Here is a 21,350-nt window from a genome sequence, read left to right as displayed (position 1 = left end):
AAACAACAGTGACGTTCATAATTATAATACCAGAAAAAAGAAAGACTTAGACTATCTATTTCTCAACCTATCATTGGCACCGAAAGGGGTAAAATATGCTGCTATAAAAATTTTCAACAAATTACCAGATGAAATAAGATGTCTGACAGACAGCAGTAATAACTTCAAAAATAAATTGAAATCATATATGACGAAGAAATTGAAGAAATGTATGATGAAATAAAAGAAATTATTCAGATAGTGAAGGGAGACGAAAATTTAATAGTCATGGGTGACTGGAATTCGAGTGTAGGAAAAGGGAGAGAAGGAAACGTAGTAGGTGAATATGGATTAGGGCTAAGAAATGAAAGAGGAAGCCGCCTTGTAGAATTTTGCACAGAGCATAACTTAATCATAGCTAACACTTGGTTCAAGAATCATAAAAGAAGGTTGTATACCTGGAAGAATCCTGGAGATACTAATAGGTATCAGATAGATTATATAATGGTAAGACAGAGATTTAGGAACCAGGTTTTAAATTGTAAGACATTTCCAGGGGCAGATGTGGATTCTGACCACAATCTATTGGTTATGAACTGCAGATTGAAACTGAAGAAACTGCAAAAAGGTGGGAATTTAAGGAGATGGGACCTAGATAAACTGAAAGAACCAAAGGTTGTAGAGAGTTTCAGGGAGAGCATAAGGGAACAATTGACAGGAATGGGGGAAAGAAATACAGTAGAAGAAGAATGGGTAGCTCTGAGGGATGAAGTAGTGAAGGCAGCAGAGGATCAAGTAGGTAAAAAGACGAGGGCTAATAGAAATCCTTGGGTAACAGAAGAAATATTGAATTTAATTGATGAAAGGAGAAAATATAAAAATGCAGTAAATGAAGCAGGGAAAAGGGAACACAAACGTCTCAAAAATGAGATCGACAGGAAGTGCAAAATGGCTAAGCAGGGATGGCTAGAGGACAAATGTAAGGATGTAGAGGCTTGTCTCACTAGGGGTAAGATAGATACTGCTTACAGGAAAATTAAAGAGACCTTTGGAGAGAAGAGAACCGCTTGTATGAATATCAAGAGCTCAGATGGCAACCCAGTTCTAAGCAAAGAAGGGAAGGCAGAAAGGTGGAAGGACTATATAGAGGGTTTATACAAGGGCGATGTACTTGAGGACAATATTATGGAAATGGAAGAGGATGTAGATGAAGATGAAATGGGAGATAAGATACTGCGTGAAGAGTTTGACAGAGCACTGAAAGACCTGAGTCGAAACAAGGCCCCAGGAGTAGACAACATTCCATTAGAACTACTGATGGCCTTGGGAGAACCAGTCATGACAAAACTCTACCATCTGGTGAGCAAGATGTATGAGACAGGCGAAATACCCACAGACTTCAAGAAGAATATAATAATTCCAATCCCAAAGAAATCAGGTGTTGACAGATGTGAAAATTACCGAACTATCAGCTTAATAAGTCACAGCTGCAAAATACTAACGCGAATTCTTTACAGACGAATGGAAAAACTGGTAGAAGCGGACCTCGGGGAAGATCAGTTTGGATTCCGTAGAAATGTTGGAACACGTGAGGCAATACTAACCTTACGACTTATCTTAGAAGAAAGATTAAGAAAAGGCAAACCTACGTTTCTAGCATTTGTAGACTTAGAGAAAGCTTTTGACAACGTTAACTGGAATACTCTCTTTCAAATTCTGAAAGTGGCAGGGGTAAAATACAGGGAGCGAAAGGCTATTTGCAATTTGTACAGAAACCAGATGGCAGTTATAAGAGTCGAGGGGCATGAAAGGGAAGCAGTGGTTGGGAAAGGAGTGAGACAGGGTTGTAGCCTCTCCCCGATGTTATTCAATCTGTATATTGAGCAAGCAGTAAAGGAAACAAAAGAAAAATTCGGAGTAGGTATTAAAATTCATGGAGAAGAAGTAAAAACTTTGAGGTTCGCCGATGACATTGTAATTCTGTCAGAGACAGCAAAAGACTTGCAAGAGCAGTTAAACGGAATGGACAGTGTCTTGAAAGGAGGATATAAGATGAACATCAACAAAAGCAAAACGAGGATAATGGAATGTAGTCAAATTAAATCGGGTGATGCTGAGGGGATTAGATTAGGAAATGAGACACTTAAAGTAGTAAAGGAGTTTTGCTATTTAGGGAGTAAAATAACTGATGATGGTCGAAGTAGAGAGGATATAAAATGTAGACTGGCAATGGCAAGGAAATCGTTTCTGAAGAAGAGAAATTTGTTAACATCGAGTATAGATTTAAGTGTCAGGAAGTCGTTTCTGAAAGTATTTGTATGGAGTGTAGCCATGTATGGAAGTGAAACATGGACGATAACTAGTGTGGACAAGAAGAGAATAGAAGCTTTCGAAATGTGGTGCTACAGAAGAATGCTGAAGATAAGGTGGGTAGATCACGTAACTAATGAGGAGGTACTGAATAGGATTGGGGAGAAGAGAAGTTTGTGGCACAACTTGACTAGAAGAAGGGATCGGTTGGTAGGACATGTATTGAGGCATCAAGGGATCACAAATTTAGCATTGGAGGGCAGCGTGGAGGGTAAAAATCGTAGAGGGAGACCAAGAGATCAATACACTAAGCAGATTCAGAAGGATGTAGGTTGCAGTAGGTACTGGGAGATGAAGAAGCTTGCACAGGATAGAGTAGCATGGAGAGCTGCATCAAACCAGTCTCAGGACTGAAGACCACAACAACAACAACATTAAAATTCATGGAGAAGAAGTAAAAACTTTGAGGTTCGCCGATGACATTGTAATTCTGTCAGAGACAGCAAAGGACTTGGAAGAGCAGTTGAACAGAATGGACAGTGTCTTGAAAGGAGGATATAAGATGAACATCAACAAAAGCAAAACGAGGATAATGGAATGTAGTCAAATTAAATCGGGTGATGCTGAGGGGCTTAGATTAGGAAATGAGACACTTAAAGTAGTAAAGGAGTTTTGCTATTTAGGGAGTAAAATAACTGATGATGGTCGAAGTAGAGAGGATATAAAATGTAGACTGGCAATGGCAAGGAAATCGTTTCTGAAGAAGAGAAATTTGTTAACATCGAGTATAGATTTAAGTGTCAGGAAGTCGTTTCTGAAAGTATTTGTATGGAGTGTAGCCATGTATGGAAGTGAAACATGGACGATAACCAGTTTGGACAAGAAGAGAATAGAAGCTTTCGAAATGTGGTGCTACAGAAGAATGCTGAAGATAAGGTGGGTAGATCACGTAACTAATGAGGAGGTATTGAATAGGACTGGGGAGAAGAGAAGTTTGTGGCACAACTTGACTAGAAGAAGGGATCGGTTGGTAGGACATGTTTTGAGGCATCAAGGGATCACAAATTTAGCATTGGAGGGCATCGTGGAGGGTAAAAATCATAGAGGGAGACCAAGAGATGAATACACTAAGCAGATTCAGAAGGATGTCGGTTGCAGTAGGTACTGGGAGATGAAGAAGCTTGCACAGGATAGAGTAGCACGGAGAGCTGCATCAAACCAGTCTCAGGACTGAAGACCACAACAACAACATGTGCATTTCTTGTGCACTTGACACGTTCCACATCATAACGGCTACCGTACTGTGCAACTGATCAATGGAACATGCAACCAACTGACATTTATGCACTTCCAAGAGCAACACAATTAATGACTAAGATAACAACAGTCCAAAAATAATACCAGATGAGTTATATGAAGCCCTCCAACATACGAAGAAAGGAAAAATGGCTGTAGATGAACCTGTAAAGAAAAGGTGGGGAGGGAGGAGGGGATTGGTACAACATAAACTTGCAAAGTGGAGTAAAACAATTTTGCAAAGAGAGGTAACAGATATACCTGTCAGTCTCCCGTCCATAATTTGTAAGACTGAACATTGAAAAAGTTTCAGATTTTAAAGAAACAAAGGACCATACTATCGTTAGAAGTGGATAAAGCACAACAGACCTTTTGTAATCTGTGAATGAAGTTTTAGAATGGAGCCATGAATATGAGTCACCACTTTACATGGGATTCATACATTTTGAGAAATCGTTTGGCTCAGTTTCAACAAAATCTGTATGATAGCCCTTGAGAAACAAAACATTGGCTCAGCCAAAGTTTGTACACTCAAAAAGAATCAGAAAGCAAACAGTATTTTAACTCCTGTCACCTACTGCTGTAAATTAATTTTTCATCTTTAATTTTAACCCTTTCTGCGTCTGCGATTCCAAATGGCGTCATTAAGTATTCCTGGCTTTTTTGAGCTTCCCAATGCTTCAATGATACCGTTTGGCATCGTTTCACGTAGTTCCAAGTTTGGCCAACAGATCACAGTGGCGTTTGCTTTCGTGACTCGCCGTTTGTTTGAAGTACAGAACAGAGAAGTGTCATGTGTTGTGCTACTGCATTTGTGAGTGAACAATAACTGTTGTGTTTAGTTTTATTCTGTGTATAGTGAAATTCTTGGTTATGGAACCAACTTTATGTAGTTCCTCAAGGGCAAGGGAAAGAAGTATGGGAAGTTGACAGTACAGTTATGTATGCATTTTTTGAGTTATTATTATGTAATTTCTAATGATTTGGAATCATTATTTTATTTATTAACCAATAGCTTCAAAAGAACTTTTGCAATGGATATGGCATATGTGCAACGTAAACAGTAAATATTCATCACAAAAAAATTTTCCCCAATTTTTTTTTTTTTCTAAATGTGATGCACAAAGCGTTAATTTTCTAATTTCAGGAAGGTAGTGAAGGTGATGGTCAGTCAGAACAGGAAGTGGAAGCCAGAAGAAAGGATCATATATCTCATTATCTTCTACGGCTTGCATACTGTCGGTCAGAAGACTTGAGGCGGTGGTTTATTGCCAGAGAGGTGGACTTATTTCGACTGCGTTTTCATTATTTAAAAGCAAAAGGAATTACAACTTTCCTTAAGGAAAACAAATTGGATTATTCACCAGTAAGTGCTGCTTTGTTTTATTAATCCAGAATAAGTAAAGTAGTTTGAATGAAAACATTTTTTGTGAAGGGTGTAGATGATGGACATAACAATATGTTCAAAAGTACTGCTTCTCTCGTAACTGTGGCCATTGTTGCCCATCTTTTGGACGTTGGGTTTTCTGCAGTTGAAGACTGCCTTACAGCTCTTTCCCTTTCTGAATCCGTAGCTGTTTTTCCTATCTGCAGCATCCCTTATCTCTCCTTGTTTAATATTTTATATAGGCTCTCTCAGAATTAGTATAACATTTCTACTTTTGTGCATCTCTATCAACAGTATATAGAATTTCACCTATTGACAGTTCTGGTTAAGTACTGACCAGGCATTTCTTCTATTTCCTGACCTTGATCCCATGTACTCATGGGGTCAGCATATTTATCTGTATTTGACAGTGTTAGTCTACTGTTATCCTGTGTGAAAATGTGTGAACATTTTCAACATGTATATGAATCCTGTAACTGAGGCGGAACATCGATATCAGCCCAGTATTCACCTACCTGCATGAGGGGAAACTGCTTGAAAACCATTCCAGGTGTATGTTAATCCTGTAACTGAGGTAGAACATGGATATCAGCACAGTATTCACCTACCTGCATGAGGGGGAAACTGCTTGAAAACCATGTCCAGGTTGTGCAGCACACGAGCCGTTATAGTTAATACACCGGGCTGATTCGATCTGGGGCCAGCAAGCCTCTCTGAATCGTGGAAGTGACATGCTATTGCACATCCGTATCCCAGCGAGACCAGCCTTTCTGTCTCCTTGTAACTTTCTGGTAACCTTACACTCGGTTATTTGCATCAGAATCTCAGCTTTACTTTCAAAGTATTTACTACTGTTTACACTTCGAGAAATACCTCCACAACTTTAAAAGTTATTGGTTTGTGTGCTGCTGCATACAACTTGTTTTGTTGATATTTTTGTGCATTGTTCTTTTGATTGACACTTTCTGTAAATGATATTGTTACTAAACTATTAGCTTTCTGACAAAAAAAGCCCTTCTTCAGAATCAGAAACCACACACACACACACACACACACACACACACACACACACACACACACACACACACACAGAACTGTCTGTTGCTACTTGGGCCTGACTGGGCTGTACCTGCATCTGTTGAGAATAGCAGTCCAGGGTGGGTGGTAGTGTAAGGAGGTGGCATGGGGTGAGTAAGAGGGGGGGGAGGGGGGGGGGAAATGATGATGCGCTGCTGTGTGAGCAAGCTAGGACATTTGGGGGGGGGGGGGGGCAGGATACACAGTGGTGAGGCTTTGTTGAGGGGGAGAAAAGGGAAGAGTAGAAACATAGAGAAGGGGGTAAGACAAGTAGATCTATTGATGGAATAGAAGGTTTACGTATTGTTGGACTGGGAGCAGGAAAGGGGGTGGAGTACAGAGATTAGCAAAGGTTGAGACCAGAGAGTTTATGAGAATGAAGGATAAATAGTAAGAATAGCATAATTCAGAAAAGCTGGTGTTGGTAGAAAGGATCCAGTTGTTGCAGGCCGTGGAGCACATTGTGTGGCTTAGCATTCCATACCAAGAAGTCCCTCCCTTACAGCCTAATTACTGGTGGTCACTGCATCTGTAGTACTGAGCAGTCCCTCTCCAGATATGCCAAATGTTTCACTGAGGCCTTCACAGAACTACCACCGCTCTCATGCCCACTGTCTGGCCACAAAGGGGCCCTCCTCTCATGATTCAGAACCACTCAAGAGCATATTAATCACATACCATACCAGGGTTTTGACTACCTCTCAACCTGCCTGAAATAAGGAATATCATACTCACTATCCTCTGCACTCCACCCACAGTGATACTGCTCCGCCCACTGAACCTACGAAAAATTCTTGCCCGTCCCCACTCTATCCTTGCTCCCAACTGCTTTCCTTCTGGCACATATCCCTACAGTAGACTTCGATGCTAAACCTTTCGTATACATCCTGCCACTTCGACCTACTCCAGTCTGGTCGCAGGCATCACCTATCCCATCAGAGGTAGGGCTACTTATGAAAGCAGTCATGTGATATACAGAGTCAGCTGCAACCACTGTGCTGCTTTCTATGTGGACATGACAGCTAACAGACCGTTTGTCAGCATGAATGTCCACTGCCAAGAGACAGCTAGACCGACCCGTTACTGAACATTTTTCCCAACACGATGTGCTTCACCTAAGTGTCTGCTGCACAGGCTGCGCCATCTGGATCCTTCGTACCAACACCATCTTTTCTGAGGGGTGCAAGTGGGCACTCTCCCTACAAAATACCCTTCATTCTAGTAACTCCCCTCTGCCCCACCCCTTTCCCTGTTCCCACTCCAGCACTTTGCACCTTGTATTTCAACAGTGCTCCAGTTAGTCTTTTCTCCTTTTCAACGCCACGCCTCTCCCCTCTTCCCTTCGCCCTCATCAGCACAACATTTTAACTCTGCATCTTGTCCCCAGCACGTCCATGCTCACTCCCATAGCAGCACAACATCTTCCTGCATCCCTGCCCTGTCATCCCTCCCTCTCCCCCCTCCTGTACCTCCTCTTCACTCTTGCCACACACTCCAGAATGCTGTTCTAATCAGACACAGGCGCAGCCCACAGTTGGACCCAAGCAGTCATTGGGCAGTGGTAGCCCTACATGTATATGAGAAGCTGCAGGTCACTCAGACTCCAGTGTAAGAGGGACCCCCACCTATTGTGACGACAAGGTTAAATAAAGAAGGGGAGATCTCAAAGAGAGTTGCTCATAAAAAGTGGCACATTGGCAATCACTGTGCCAGTTTCAGAGCAGAGATAATAAAAGGACAGAATGGGGAACTACTGCATCTCTGGACAGAAAATGACTGTGCATAACAATATAGTATCTTTAGTCTACACTCTCTGACATTCCCCCTTCAGCTATCTTTCCCCTTGTCTTCACAACAAGTGGGTGCCTCTACTGGGGGGTGAGTAACCTGTTGCATCTTTCTAACCTTCCCCAACCTGTCCTAATTGAGGTAGAAACCAATTGCTCTGAAAGGAAAAACTAGTGCTATACTTTTAAAGATGTCTGTAGGTGGTACTAGAATATCACTACCAGAAAGTAGGTACTGACCTGTTGTTCATTCTCTTTGAAACTCTTTAGTTTTCTCAAGTGAATTTTTCTTTTAATACAATTATTATTCATTTGTTTCACACTGTAATTTTGAATCTCTGATTGATTTGGTTCCAGATCCACAAAACTGAGAAAGACGAGTTAAAAGAACATCTTTGCTGTTCTTCCACATCAATTTCACCGTCAACAATTGATATTGTTGATTTCTACAAAGTGCCTTTCATTGAGGTACTGGATCTAGTTCGTAACCGAAAAGTCTATTTGTCCTCTGGTTTTGCATATATACCAAGTTCAGATTTGATATCTGTTCTCATGTCAGTATTCCGGGCCAACCTATCACATGCTTTAACAGTAAGTATTGATTCTTCCAACCAAAGATCAAATTAATGAATATAAGTCATGCAAGAATCAAAAGCAAGTATTATATTTAGCTCTTGGTCTTTTCTGCTTACTTTGTGTTATTTCTGCACTGTTTGGGGCCTATTTTTAGTGGAACAGCTAAGCACAGGTGCAAATTAATTCATGTCCCATATAATTTGATCCCATATATCATCTTTGGTTAAAAAATGGTCAGTTATTAAAAAGCTCACGGTGGGAGAACTGTATAGAAACAGTCTCCATGCCTTCCAGTCTGACTGTGTAAGTGTAGACCAGATGTGGTTTAAATGCAGAGAAATAGTATCGACAGCAGTTGAGAGATACATACAAAGTAAATTATTAAGAGATGGTACTTATATCCCATGTCACACTAAACAGCTCAGAACACCATTGTAAAAGCAATGAAAAAAAGCATGCCAATTTTGAGAGAATGCAAAATCCCCAAGATTGCCAAAGTTTTACAGGAGCTCGAAATTTAGTATGAACTTCAATGCGAGATGCATTTAATAGTTACCACAACAAAACTCTGTTTCAAAATCTGGCAGAAAACTCAGAGATTCTGGTCATGTGTTAAGTACACCACTGGCAAGACACGATCAATACCTTTACTGTGTGATTACAATGGTTATGTTATTGTTGACATTGTTACTAAACTCAGTTTTCTGAAATGCCTTCACAAAAGAAGATGAAGTAAATACTTTTAGAATTTGAATAAAGAACAACTGCCAATATGGGTAACTTAGAAGCAGATATACTTCCGTGTGGTGAAGCATCTTAAAATACTTAAGAAAGGCAAGTCTTCCGGACCCGTCAGGTTCCTTTCAGAGTATGTTGATACAATAGCTTGATACTTAGCAGTCATATAAAATCACTCATTTGTAGAAAGATCCCTACCCAGATAATGGAAAGTTGCACAAGCCACACCAGTACCCAGGAAAGGAAATGGGAATAATTTGCTGAATTACAGACCCATATCACTAACGTCAATTTGCTGTAGGATTTTGGAATATATGCTGTGCTTGAACATTACGAATCACCTCAAATAAAATGACTTATTGGCAGATAGCCAACAGATTCAGAAACTATCATTCTTATGAAACACGCCTAGCTCTTTATTCTCACACAGTAATGAGGGCTATTGATAGGGCACTTCAAATTGATTTCCTATTTTTAGACTTACAGAAGGCTTTTGACACCATTCCTCACAAGCGGCTTCTAATTAAATTGCATACCTATGGAATGCTGCTGTTCCTGATGTATGTAAATGATTTAGGAGACAATCGGAGCAGTCCTCTTAGATTGTTTGCAGTTGATGCTGTTATTTACTGTCATGTAATGTTCTGAATTGCAAAATGATGTAGACAAGATATCTGTATGATGCAAAATGTGGCAGTTAAATCTAAATCATGAAAAGTTTGAAGTTCTCCACATGAACACTAAAAACAATTCGCTAAATATCAGTTGCACAATAAATTGCACAAATCTAAAGGCTGTAAACTCAACTAAATACTTAGGGATTACAATTGCAAATAACTTAAATTGGAACAAACACAAAGATAATGTTGTGGGGAAAGCGAACCAGAACACTTAGAAAATAGGTCTACTGAAAAGACTGCTTACACTACACTTGTCCACCCTCTTCTGGAATATTGCTATGTGATGTGGGATCCGTATGAGGTAGGATAGATGGAGGACATCGAAAAAGTTCAAAGAAGGGCAGCTCATTTCGTGTTATTGCGAAATAGGGGAAAGAGTGCCACGGATGTGATGCACAAATTGGGGTGGTAGTCATTAAAACAACGGTGTTTTTCACTGCAACAGGGCCTTCTCAAAAAATTTCAATCACCAACTTTCTCCTCAGTGTGTGAAAATATTTTGTTGGCGCCCACCTGCAAAGGGAGAAAGGATCATTGTGATAAAATAAGAGAAATCGGAGCTCGCACAGAAAGATTTAAGAATTCATTTTTCCTGCTCTCTGTTCAAGAGCGGAAAAGTAGAGAAGTAAAGTAAAGGTGGCTCGATGAATCCTCTGCCAGGCACTTAATTCTGAACTGCAGTGTAGTGATGTAGATGTATAATATAATAATTTCATCAATGATCTTTTGTGAAGTGGAGTATGACGGTATTGTGGAGGTCCTTATTATCGTATTGTGTGCTGGTAGAGGACCTACACCTATCTGGTATTTTGTGTGGAACTTTATTCCAAATGAATGAGCATATCAGCTACTCCCCATACAGTGGTCATAATTAAAAATGGCCCATGAACCATGGACCTTGCTGTTGGTGGGGATTCTTGCTTGCCTCAGCGATACAGACAGCCGTACCGTAGGCGCAACCACAATGGAGGGATATCTGTTGAGAGGCCAGACAAATGAGTGGTTCCTGAAAAGGGAGAGCAGCCTTTTCAGTAGTTGCAGGGGCAACAGTATGGATGATTGACTGATCTCGCCCTGTAACACTAACCAAAACGGCCTACCTGTGCTGGTACTGCAAACGGCTGAAAGCAAGGTGAAACTACAGCTGTAATTTTTCCCCGAGGGCATGCAGCTTTACTGTATGGTTAAATGAAGATGGTGTCCTCTTGGGTAAAATGTTCCAGAGGTAAAATGGTCCCCCATTCGGATCTCCGGGCGGGGACTACTCACAGGGTGTGTACTACACAGGACAACCAGGAGACCCGGGAAAAACACAGTAATTTTTTCATCCCGGAGAAAACCAGGAAAAACCCGGGATTTTTTAGAATTCCGGGAATTTTTCATTGTTTTAGTTTTTAGTTAAATTTTCGTAACTTTGACCAATACTCTAACAAAGAATATTACTGTATCTTGCTACTGTGGAATAATACTGCAGCAATAAAACACAAACGAGAGAAAAGAAAAAAGAAAAGAAAACTTCAGTTGCAAAGGAAATGCATCATATTCAGCAACAAAAAACAGTGCTCATACAAGCATCTGCCAACAGCAAATGTGCAAAGGCTTTAGGAAGACTATGCAATGTTTCATAACAAATTGCCTCTGATGAGCGTGACGTCACAACTGTTTACATTAGATTCGTTTGAGTGGTTGCGAGCAAGCTTATGCGTATGTGCAGTTGAGTCGCATATGAGTAGTACCTTCTCCCATTTCTGGCTACAGAAATGTGGCAGTTAGCTGTATAAGCAAAAGCAGCAAGCAGGCAGATGCTATCCGGAAAAATTTTACTGGTGCGCCTAAGCTGCCAGATTCACGTATGCACAATAGACCCGGAACTAGGGGGAGGGGACAAACCAGGGTACCTGCCCTGGGCATCATTTTCGGGAGGGGGGGGCACCAAATTCATATTGAGGAAAAAGACCTTGTTTCACAAAGCGCCTAGCATCCAGTGCATGTTGGTCTATCGATTACTCATATGAGTTTGAACACATTCTAAGTTATTGTTATAATTACTAGTGATTCAGACTACCAGAGTGGAAATAAACAACTAACAGGAATAACAGGCAACAAAGATTATGTATTGTCTTCTCCGTGTATCCAAGAAAATGAAATTTTGAGAGAGAATTGTTGGCCAGACCGCTACACTACTAAGGGCCAGTTATATAGTCTCCGGCCAGCAGCCGCTAAAGTTCTATTCTGTGAGTAGCATGGGAAATGCGTTGTACGAACAGGTAATAATGCCTTACTGGAGAACAAATGCAAGATAACTAAACCAGTGATTGTGGCAGGGTTAGTTACGTTAACCGGAGAATAAGTTTTGACACTGGCAGGAATAGTTACAGAATTAGTGATGACAAGATTGTTTGTTAGAACGAGGAAGGAGAAGAAACGGGGACTCACATAAATTACGGAAGAATATGTCGACTCCAAATTTATATAAAAATTTTGTGCTACTACTTTTCGATCTCATGCTTCAGAAGCTAGAGAGTATGAATGAAACATGAAGCTATTTCCTAACATAAAACTTTTTGCTTGTAGTAGGCCTAATAGGCATTTGATATTGGTACTTCGTGATTTATATTCTATCTTGTTATAAAAATGACCATTTGTGCCAAAACAGTCTCGTTTATTTGGTGTGTGTAACAATTGCTGCAATATTAGGCAGGCCTATTTCGTTTTATCTAGCAGACAGTGACAAAATACACGTAATCAGATGGAGAAACCACACCAGTCTTGGGTACTATTTGTATTAACAGCTTTTCAAGTATTAGACAACGACATTTCATTTTTCCATGTAGCAAAACATTGACAAACTTTGATGAGGAAAATAGATTCTTTCCCAGAAATGAAAGTACGCCGTATAAAGCTGTGGCAAGATTAGAAAGAGGGAAAAAAAAAAAAAAAACAAGGACCTAAGGATTGAAGAAATGTCTACTGTCTTGCTTGTCTCTTGTCTTTACTCTTTTTATGTCTCCTATATTTAATTTTGTCATACAAAACAGAAGTTATTAGCTAATAGGCAGTAAAGACTGCAAATTTTCTGGAGAGTTTTTGTTCTGCCGGTTACAAATAGTCCCATCCAGTATTAATTATGAGATTTTTTTAAAAGAGGGGCAGGATGTCAAACCGGCTGACTGGTAGCAGGAGAGGCACCACAAGAGATTTTAATTTCCACTGGCCTGAATATAGTTTGATGGCACCCATTACAATTACACCTATGAATTCCCCAGAGTGAAATACAGAGACGTGTGATGGAAGAACGCTGTGTGAAGAGGCGTGGCACTGCGCTTCAGCACACTTAAGACCAAATAACATGTCTTACGTTCCCTCGAACATATATGTTCTTTGTATCAGACTCTTCAGAAAGATGTGCGCTACAAAATGAAGATATTTTTGAAAAGTTGATTTTCTAAATTTTTGGCGTTCCACCTCAAACGCTCAAGGGAGAGGGAGCGCCACTATCTAATATTGCCGCGGTTCAGAAATGTCATAGATCTGGACCTGAAGCACAGAGCAGTCTGAGTTGGTGGGGAGGTGGTAGCGTCCACGTGACCCGTGTTTATGTTAAGTAATTTTGCTGTTTCCTCTTCGTTTGTTGCTCTCACATAAAATGAAAACAAAATGGATTTATGTGGCCGGGAGCTATCAAGTGAATTAAAATACATTCACATAATTATGGAAGGGTCTCCCGCATCGTCCCCTACGCTCCTTGGAGTATGGGACCTCATCATCATCAAAATATGTTGTTAGTTTCAGATTTTATTTTTTTTTTCCACCTTTCTGACAGTCAAGTGTTAATCGCCTTGCAGAACAATGAAGTTGTTTTTGTCGGTTTTTTAAAGAAATTCTACTTTTATTGATCTTTTCTGCTGAAGCAGTCAATTCATTTCAAACAAAGTGTTTAATTCCACACTATTGGCTAGTCCAACTGTTGGCTGTATTTGAAGTTCGTTTTCATCTTCTAGCACGTATGGCATTATGCCATAATAAAGAACCAAACATGAGATAATACAGTACTGGTACTCCAAGAAAATTTACATCTGAATCTGGACATACGAATGTGCTAAGCTGAATTATGCATTTTAGTTTGGTCCACAAAACTCCCATGCTCGTGGAGTATCCTAAAATGTTTTGTTTCTTTAATGACATAATGTAAGATCTTTTAATGTTTTACACATACGAATATACGGGCTTCCTGCGCCATCATAGCTGCGAAAGGGCAGCAATGCCTGTTATCTGGCGCTCTCTGGCAACTGCTGAAACAGATCTATTTCTAACAGGTCGTGAGAAAATATTCCCAATGGCTTTTTGAAAAGCATTACTTTCAAAGTAAATTTCCTTTTACACAAGATGAACTCTGTGTGCGAATGTCCAATGAATTACTTAAATCGCAGAGTATTTAACTCTCATTCAAAAATCAGATCTTTGAGGATGACTATGTAGAATATTTTTGAGCCCAGAAGATCAGACATTTATGTCGTGAAAAATTTTACTGGCACATTTGTGTGATGTATCTTGCAGCTTATTAATCTTAGAGACAAATATTATATGTGAAAGCTTTTCTTTTCTTGTAGCAACACTATGTATATTAATTTAAACCATTACCTTTTCCTCTTCGTGTGATCGCGCTACTTAACAGTGATGTTGATATTGGCTGACTACATCACGTGTCCTATGCTCTGAATATCCGCCATCATCGGCTGGCGAGATCGCCTGACATGAGCTACGACTGGCACACAAAAGCGCATCACAATCTCTATTTCAATCCTTCAGAAAGTAACATGCGGTGTTCGGTGGAATTTGAATTTATACTGTCGTAATACTAAAATATGCAGTCTACATGTTGCTGCACATCAGACATCTTTCCAAAATGTGTGTTTTCCCTTGAGTTTCGTTTTCTAAAGTGCCGGGAAATTCCATGCCGGTGTATAAAACCACAACCATTGAAGGGATTGATAAGTTTTACAGTTCCGAGGAAAAGTATACTGTTACTTAACACGGAAAAAGTGTATTTTCATCCGGGAGAAAGTATTTTTAACTGGGAAATTGGGGAATTTTTTTTCCTCGTCCACGTATACACCCTGACTCAGGAGGACATCATTATCAGGAGAAAGAAAACTGGTGTTCTACGGATCAGAGCATGGAATGTCAGATCCCTTAATCGGACAGATAGGTTAGAAAATATAAAAATGGAAATGGATAGGTTAAAGTCAGATATAGTGGGAATTAGCGAAGTTCGGTGGCAGGAGGAGCAAGACTTTTGGTCAGGTGAATACAGGGTTGTAAATACAATATCAAATAGGGTTAATGCAGGAGTAGAATAATGAATAAAAATATAGGAGTGCGGATAAGCTACTACAAACAGCATAGTGAAAGCATTATTGTGGCCAAGATAGACATGAAGCCCAAGCCTACCACAGTAGTACAAGTTTATATGCCAACTAGCTCCGCAAATGACTAAGAGAGTGATGAAATGTATGATAAGATAAAAGAAATTATTCAGATAGTGAAGGGAGGTGAAAATTTAATAGTCATGGGTGACTGGAATTCAATAGTAGGAAAAGGAAGAGAAGGAAACATAGTAGCTGAATATGGAATGGGGATAAGAAATGAAAGAGGCAGCCGCCTGGTAGAATTTTGCACAGAGCGTAACTTAGCTAACACTTGGTTCAAGAATCATGAAAGAAGGTTGTGTACGTGGAAGAGGCCTGGAGATACTGGAAGGTTTCAGATAGATTATATAATGGTAAGACAAGAGATTTCGGAACCAGCTTTTAAATTGTAAGACATTTCCAGGAGTGGATGTGGACTCTGACCACAATCTGTTGGTTATGTAATAAAGATTAAAACAGAAGAAACTGCAAAAACGTGGGATTTTAAGGAGATGGGACCTGGATATATTGACAGAACCAGAGGCTGTATAGAGTTTCAGGGAGAGCATTAGGGAACGATTGACAGAAATGGGGGAAAGAAATACAGTAGAAGAAGAATGGGTAGCTTTGAGGGATGAAATAGTGAAGGCAGCAGAGGACCGAGTAGGTAAAAAGACAAGGGCTAGTAGAAATCCTTGGGTAACAGACGATATAGTGAATTTAATTGATGAAAGGAGAAAATATAAAAATGCAGTAAATGAAGCAGGCAAAAAGGAGTACAAACGTCTCAAGAATGAGATAGACAGGAAGTGCAAAATGGCAAAGCAGGGATGGCTAGAGGACAAATGTAAGGATGTAGAGGCTTATCTCACTAGGGGTAAGATAGATACTGCCTACAGGAAAATTAAGAGAGACCTTTGGAGAAAAGAGAACCACTTGTATGAATATCAAGAGCTCAGATGGAAGCTCAATTCTAAGCAAAGAAGGGAAAGCAGAAAGGTGGAAGGAGTATATAGAGGGTCTATACAGGGGCGATGTTCTTGAGGACAATATTATGGAAATGGAAGAGGAGGTAGATGGAGATGAAATGGGAGAGATGATACTGCGAGAAGAGTTTGACAGAGCACTCGAAACAAGGCCCTGGGAGTACACAACATTCCATTAGAACTACTGCCAGCCTTGGGAGAGCTAGCCCTGACAAAACTCTACCATCTGGGGAGCAAGATGTATGAGACAGGCAAAATACCCTCAGACTTATCAGTTTAATAAGTCACAGCTGCAAAATACTAACGCGAATTCTTTACAGCCGAATGGAAAAACTGGTAGAAGCCAACCTCGGGGAAGATCAATTTGGATTCCGTAGAAATGTTGGAACACATGAGGCAATATGACCCTACGACTTCTTGGAATATAGATTAAGGAAAGGAAAATCTATGTTTCTAGCATTTGTAGACATAGAGAAAGCTTTTGTCAATGTTAACTGGAATACTCTCTTTCAAATTCTGAAGTTGGCAGGGGTCAAATACAGGAAGCGAAAAGCTATTTACAATTTGTACAGAAACCAGATGACAGTTATAAGAGTTGGGGGACGTTAGAGGGAAACAGTGGTTGGGAAGGGAATGAAACAGGGTTGTAGCCTATCCCCTATATTATTCAATCTGTATATTGAGCAAGCAGTGAAGGAAACAAAAGAAAAATTCGGAGTAGGAATTGAAATCCATGGAGAGGAAATAAAAACTTGGAGGTTCATCAATGACATTGTAATTCTGTCAGAGACAGCAAAGGACCTGGAAGAGCAGCTGAACGGAATGGACATGGTCTTGAAAGGAGGATATAAAATGAACATCAACAAAAGCAAAACAAGGATAATGGAATGTAGTTGAATTAAGTCAGGTGGTGCTGAGGGAACTAGATTAGGAAATGAGACACTTAAAGTAGGAAATGAGTTTTGCTATTTGGGGAGCAAAATAACTGATGATGGTTGAAGTAGAGAGGATATAAAATGTAGACTGGCAATGGCAAGGAAAGTGTTTCTCAAGAAGAGAAATTTGTTAACCTCGAGTGTAGACTTAGTGTCAGGAAGGCGTTTCTCAAAGTATTTGTATAGAGTGTAGCCATGTATGGAAGTGAAACATGGACGATAAATAGTTTGGACAAGAAGAGAATAGAAGCTTTCGAAATGTGGAGCTACAGAAGAATGCTGAAGATTAGATGGGTAGATTACGTAACTAATGAGGAGGTACTGAATAGAATTGGGAAGAAGAGAGGCTTGTGGCACAACTTGGCTAGAAGGTTGGTAGGACATGTTCTGAGGCATCAAGAGATCACGAATTTACTATTGGAGAGCAGTGTGGAGGGTAAAAATTGTAGAGGGAGACCAAGAGATGAATACACCAAGCAAATTCAGGAGGATGTAGGTTGCAGTAGGTATGTGGAGATGAAGAAGCTTGCACAGGATAGAGTAGCATGGAGAGCTGCATCAAACCAGTCTCTGGACTGAAGACCACAACAACAACAGTAATGTAATACGGTAACTTTGCGCAACTAACCTCAGACTTGAGGATGACATTCAGTAATTTGATTACTTCATAGTTAATGATTAAAAATTATGTTAAAATAATTTGAATTCTTGAGTTTGATATAAAAACTTCTGTTTGTGAAGCAGGCACAACTTCAGATACTGAAGTTCATGTTTTATGTGTACAATCAGCTGGTTGCTAACGAAGCTTTTGTGCTGTTATTCTATTTTTTGATAATCTTTTTTCCTTATAAATTATGTCATTTTCTTAAAAATACAATGCAAAGATAAAATGTGTTCGTTTTGAACATGCTGTAGAATTTTGAAAGTGGTTCTCAAATAAAAGGGCTATCTGTTTATTGTTACCACAGTGGTACACCCAATAACAGTCATTATACTGAAACATATAACACTGTGATCAGTGGATAAACCATGTCAGTGGGTAAAAAGAGAAAGCATGCTTGCAACTCGTTTGGTATTGGAAGTAAGTGCCTTTGAGTGCACGGTAATTAGTCTAATCATGTCTGAATGGTCCATGTTGTTGTTGTGGTTTTCACTCCAAAGACTGGTTTGATGCAGCTCTCCATACTATCCTATCCTGTGCAAGTCATCTTCATCTCCAAATAAGTACCACAACGAACATCCTTCTGAATCTGCTTACTGTATTTGTTCCTGGGTCTCGCTCTACAATTTTTACCCCCCACACTTCCCTCAGATACTAAATTGGTGATCCATTGGTGTGTCTGAATGTGTCCTGTCAACCAATCCCTTCTTTTGGTCGAGTTGTGCCACAAATTTCTTTTCTCCTCAATTCTATTCAGTACCATCTCATTAGTTACGTGATCTACCCATCTAATTGTCAATGTTCTTCTGTAACACCACATTTCAAAAGCTTCAATTCTCTTTTCGTCTAAACTATTTGTCATCGGTGTTTCATCTCCACACATGATTACACTCCAGACAGATATCTTCAGGAAAGACTTCCGAACACTTAAATCTATATTAATGTTAACAAATTTCTCTTCTTCAGAAACGCTTTCCTTGCCATCGCCAGTCTGAATTTTATATCCTCTCTGCTTTGACCACCATCCGTTATTTTGCTGCCCGAATAGCCCAATTCATGTACTTCTTTAAGTGACTCATTTCCTAATTTGATTCCCTTAGCACCACCTGATTTAATTTGACTACATTCTATTAACCATGTTTTGCTTTTGTGGATGTTCATCTTATGTCCTCCTTTTAAGACAATGTCCATCCCGTTCAATTGCTCTTCCAAGTCCTTTGCTGTTATTGACAGAATTACAGTTGCATTGACAAACCTCAAAGTTTTTATTTCCTCTCCCCAAACTTTAATTCCAATTCCAAATTTTTCTTTGATTTCTTTACTGCTTGTTCAATGTACGTATTGAATAACATCAGGGATTGGCTACAACCCTGTCTTACTGCCTTCTCAACCATAGCTTCCCTTCCATGCCCCTTGACTCTTACAACTGCCATCTGGTTTCTGTACAAGTTGTAAACAGTCTTTCACTCCCTGCTACCTTAAGAATTTCAAAGAGAGTATTCCAGTCAACATTATCAAAAACTTTCTCTAAGTCTACAAATGCTAATACATAGGTTTACCTTTCCTTAACCTAGCTTCTAAGATAAGCCGTAGAGTCAGTATTGCCTTGTGTGTTGCTACATTTCTCCAGAGTCCAAGCTGATCTCCCCCAAGGTTAGCTTCTATCAGTTTTTCCATCCTTCTGTAAAAAATTCATGTTAGTATTTAGTAACCACGGCTTATTAAACTGATAGTTTGGTAATTTTCACACCTGTCAGCAATTGCTTTCTGCCTGTGGGACTGATATGTAGGGGCTTGTAGCATGCTCCTAGATGCCTCACTGCTGGTTCATGTAACTTTTAAAGTAGGCTTTTGCGATTTAGTTGGGGTCAAATCTTCAAGCGTCTCACTGTTCAATACGGAATAGACACAGGGGCGGAGCAAGGTAGAGGGCAGGAATTAATAAGTATTCATAGAGACACATATCGGGAGAGAAGGGGTAGTGGTGATATCCATGCTGATAGGCTGAGAGCTCAGGATGTCATATTTCTACCAGGATGTTGACTGTGCCTTAAGTTAATTGCAGTCCTGTCATTGACCAACTAAGTTTTGAATCTACAGCAGTTATTGTTACATTGTCACACCAATTTTTGTGGACTAAATTTTAATTGATGGGAGATCTAATAAATGTAAATAATATATTGTGATCTGAAAATGCATCTATTTTTGGCAAAATTCACATTTAAATAATTGTTGTTGTTGTAACAAATGATTATTTCTGTCAAGAAACTACTGCATTTTTTGCCAGTGAACAGAGTGCTTCTCTGATTCAAGGTGCTTCTCGACTTTGTTATTCTTTTCCCCATAATTCAATAATTACAAAATCTGAGAATATTGATTTCGACCTTTCATGGCCTTTTGTACCTATGCAACCCATACTTGACAGTGGTACATATAGAACCAACAAGGTACTTAGCATAGAAGTAGAATCAAAAATAACTTTATTCACACTTATGAGAAGACTTCCGGCATGGTCAAAATACATTGGTAGGTTTTGTTTTTTGGTTGTTACAGTGCAGAGTGTGGACACTATAAACTGACATTTGGCCGCGAGCATAAACAAACTAGGCTTTTCACTGCAAAAAAAATGAGGAGAAGTGTGGAGAAACAAGTCCCACCTTCCTCTTGCAGAACAGCCAGCCTACACCTGTGTTCTGTTCTTCCAAGAAAGCAGAACTGAGTTATAGTCACTGGATCCCTTCTTGTGTTGTAAGGGTCATAATCAATCTCGATGATGGGCCAAGACTAGTCTCTTCACTCACGTCAAAATAAAGAAAAGAAAACAATGAGTAACTCAGAACACAAAGCATTCAGTAATAGCTACCGCACAATTGCCTGCTGTTATTGACAGTGTCAAAAACAACATAGTCCAGGTCTGATCTCTACCGGTATTTTATACAATCACAGTTCAGAGCACCCACACCCTAAAACTGCCATGTTAACATGTTTGTGTCATACTAGCTTCAGACATATGTACATGTTTCTTTGTACTGAGATGCTAGGTTCCACGGCTAAGTACTATGTTGCATTACGCAGTGTGCGTATTACACAGACCATTCAGCTGCTCCAGTTGGCTTGACACCAGAGCTTCAAGCACACTGATGCATTGTTGCTTTCATGCACTTTTTATTTTGCGACACGTGCTTATGCGCACTATCTTTCGAAATTGTGGTTTACCAGATGGTGTGCCGAAAATAAGGCTATTTCAAACTATCTCTGATAAAATCAAACAATGGAAAATCCAAGGTAGAATATAACAATATTATGAAGTGGATAGTTGCTACTCACCATATAGCAGAGATGCTGAGTCACAGATAGGCGCGACAAAAAGACTGTCCCGAAAAAAGCTTTTGGTCAACAAGGCCATTGTCAAACACACACACACACACACACACACACACACACACACACACCAATCTCTGGCAGCTAAGCCAGTGTGTGTGTGTGTGTGTGTGTGTGTGTGTGTGTGTGTGTGTGTCATCTATTTTTGA

At 39.8% G+C, this 21,350-nt stretch overlaps 1 protein-coding gene across 2 annotated transcripts in view; it reads left to right on the top strand.

Moving 5' to 3' along the window:
- LOC126235732 (DNA primase large subunit) overlaps positions 1–21,350 on the top strand; it is a 90,142-nt gene that overhangs the window by 43,402 nt on the left and 25,390 nt on the right. For both annotated transcript variants that reach the window (XM_049944510.1, XM_049944509.1), the window contains 2 exons: positions 4,733–4,951; positions 8,194–8,427. In XM_049944510.1, coding sequence (XP_049800467.1) covers positions 4,733–4,951; positions 8,194–8,427 — 453 coding nt within the window. The remainder of the gene's footprint in view (positions 1–4,732; positions 4,952–8,193; positions 8,428–21,350) is intronic.

The sequence above is a fragment of the Schistocerca nitens genome, chromosome 2, assembly GCF_023898315.1.
Source record: "Schistocerca nitens isolate TAMUIC-IGC-003100 chromosome 2, iqSchNite1.1, whole genome shotgun sequence".
NCBI classification, from domain to species: domain Eukaryota; kingdom Metazoa; phylum Arthropoda; class Insecta; order Orthoptera; family Acrididae; genus Schistocerca; species Schistocerca nitens.
This window is presented reverse-complemented; position numbering and strand designations above follow the sequence as displayed.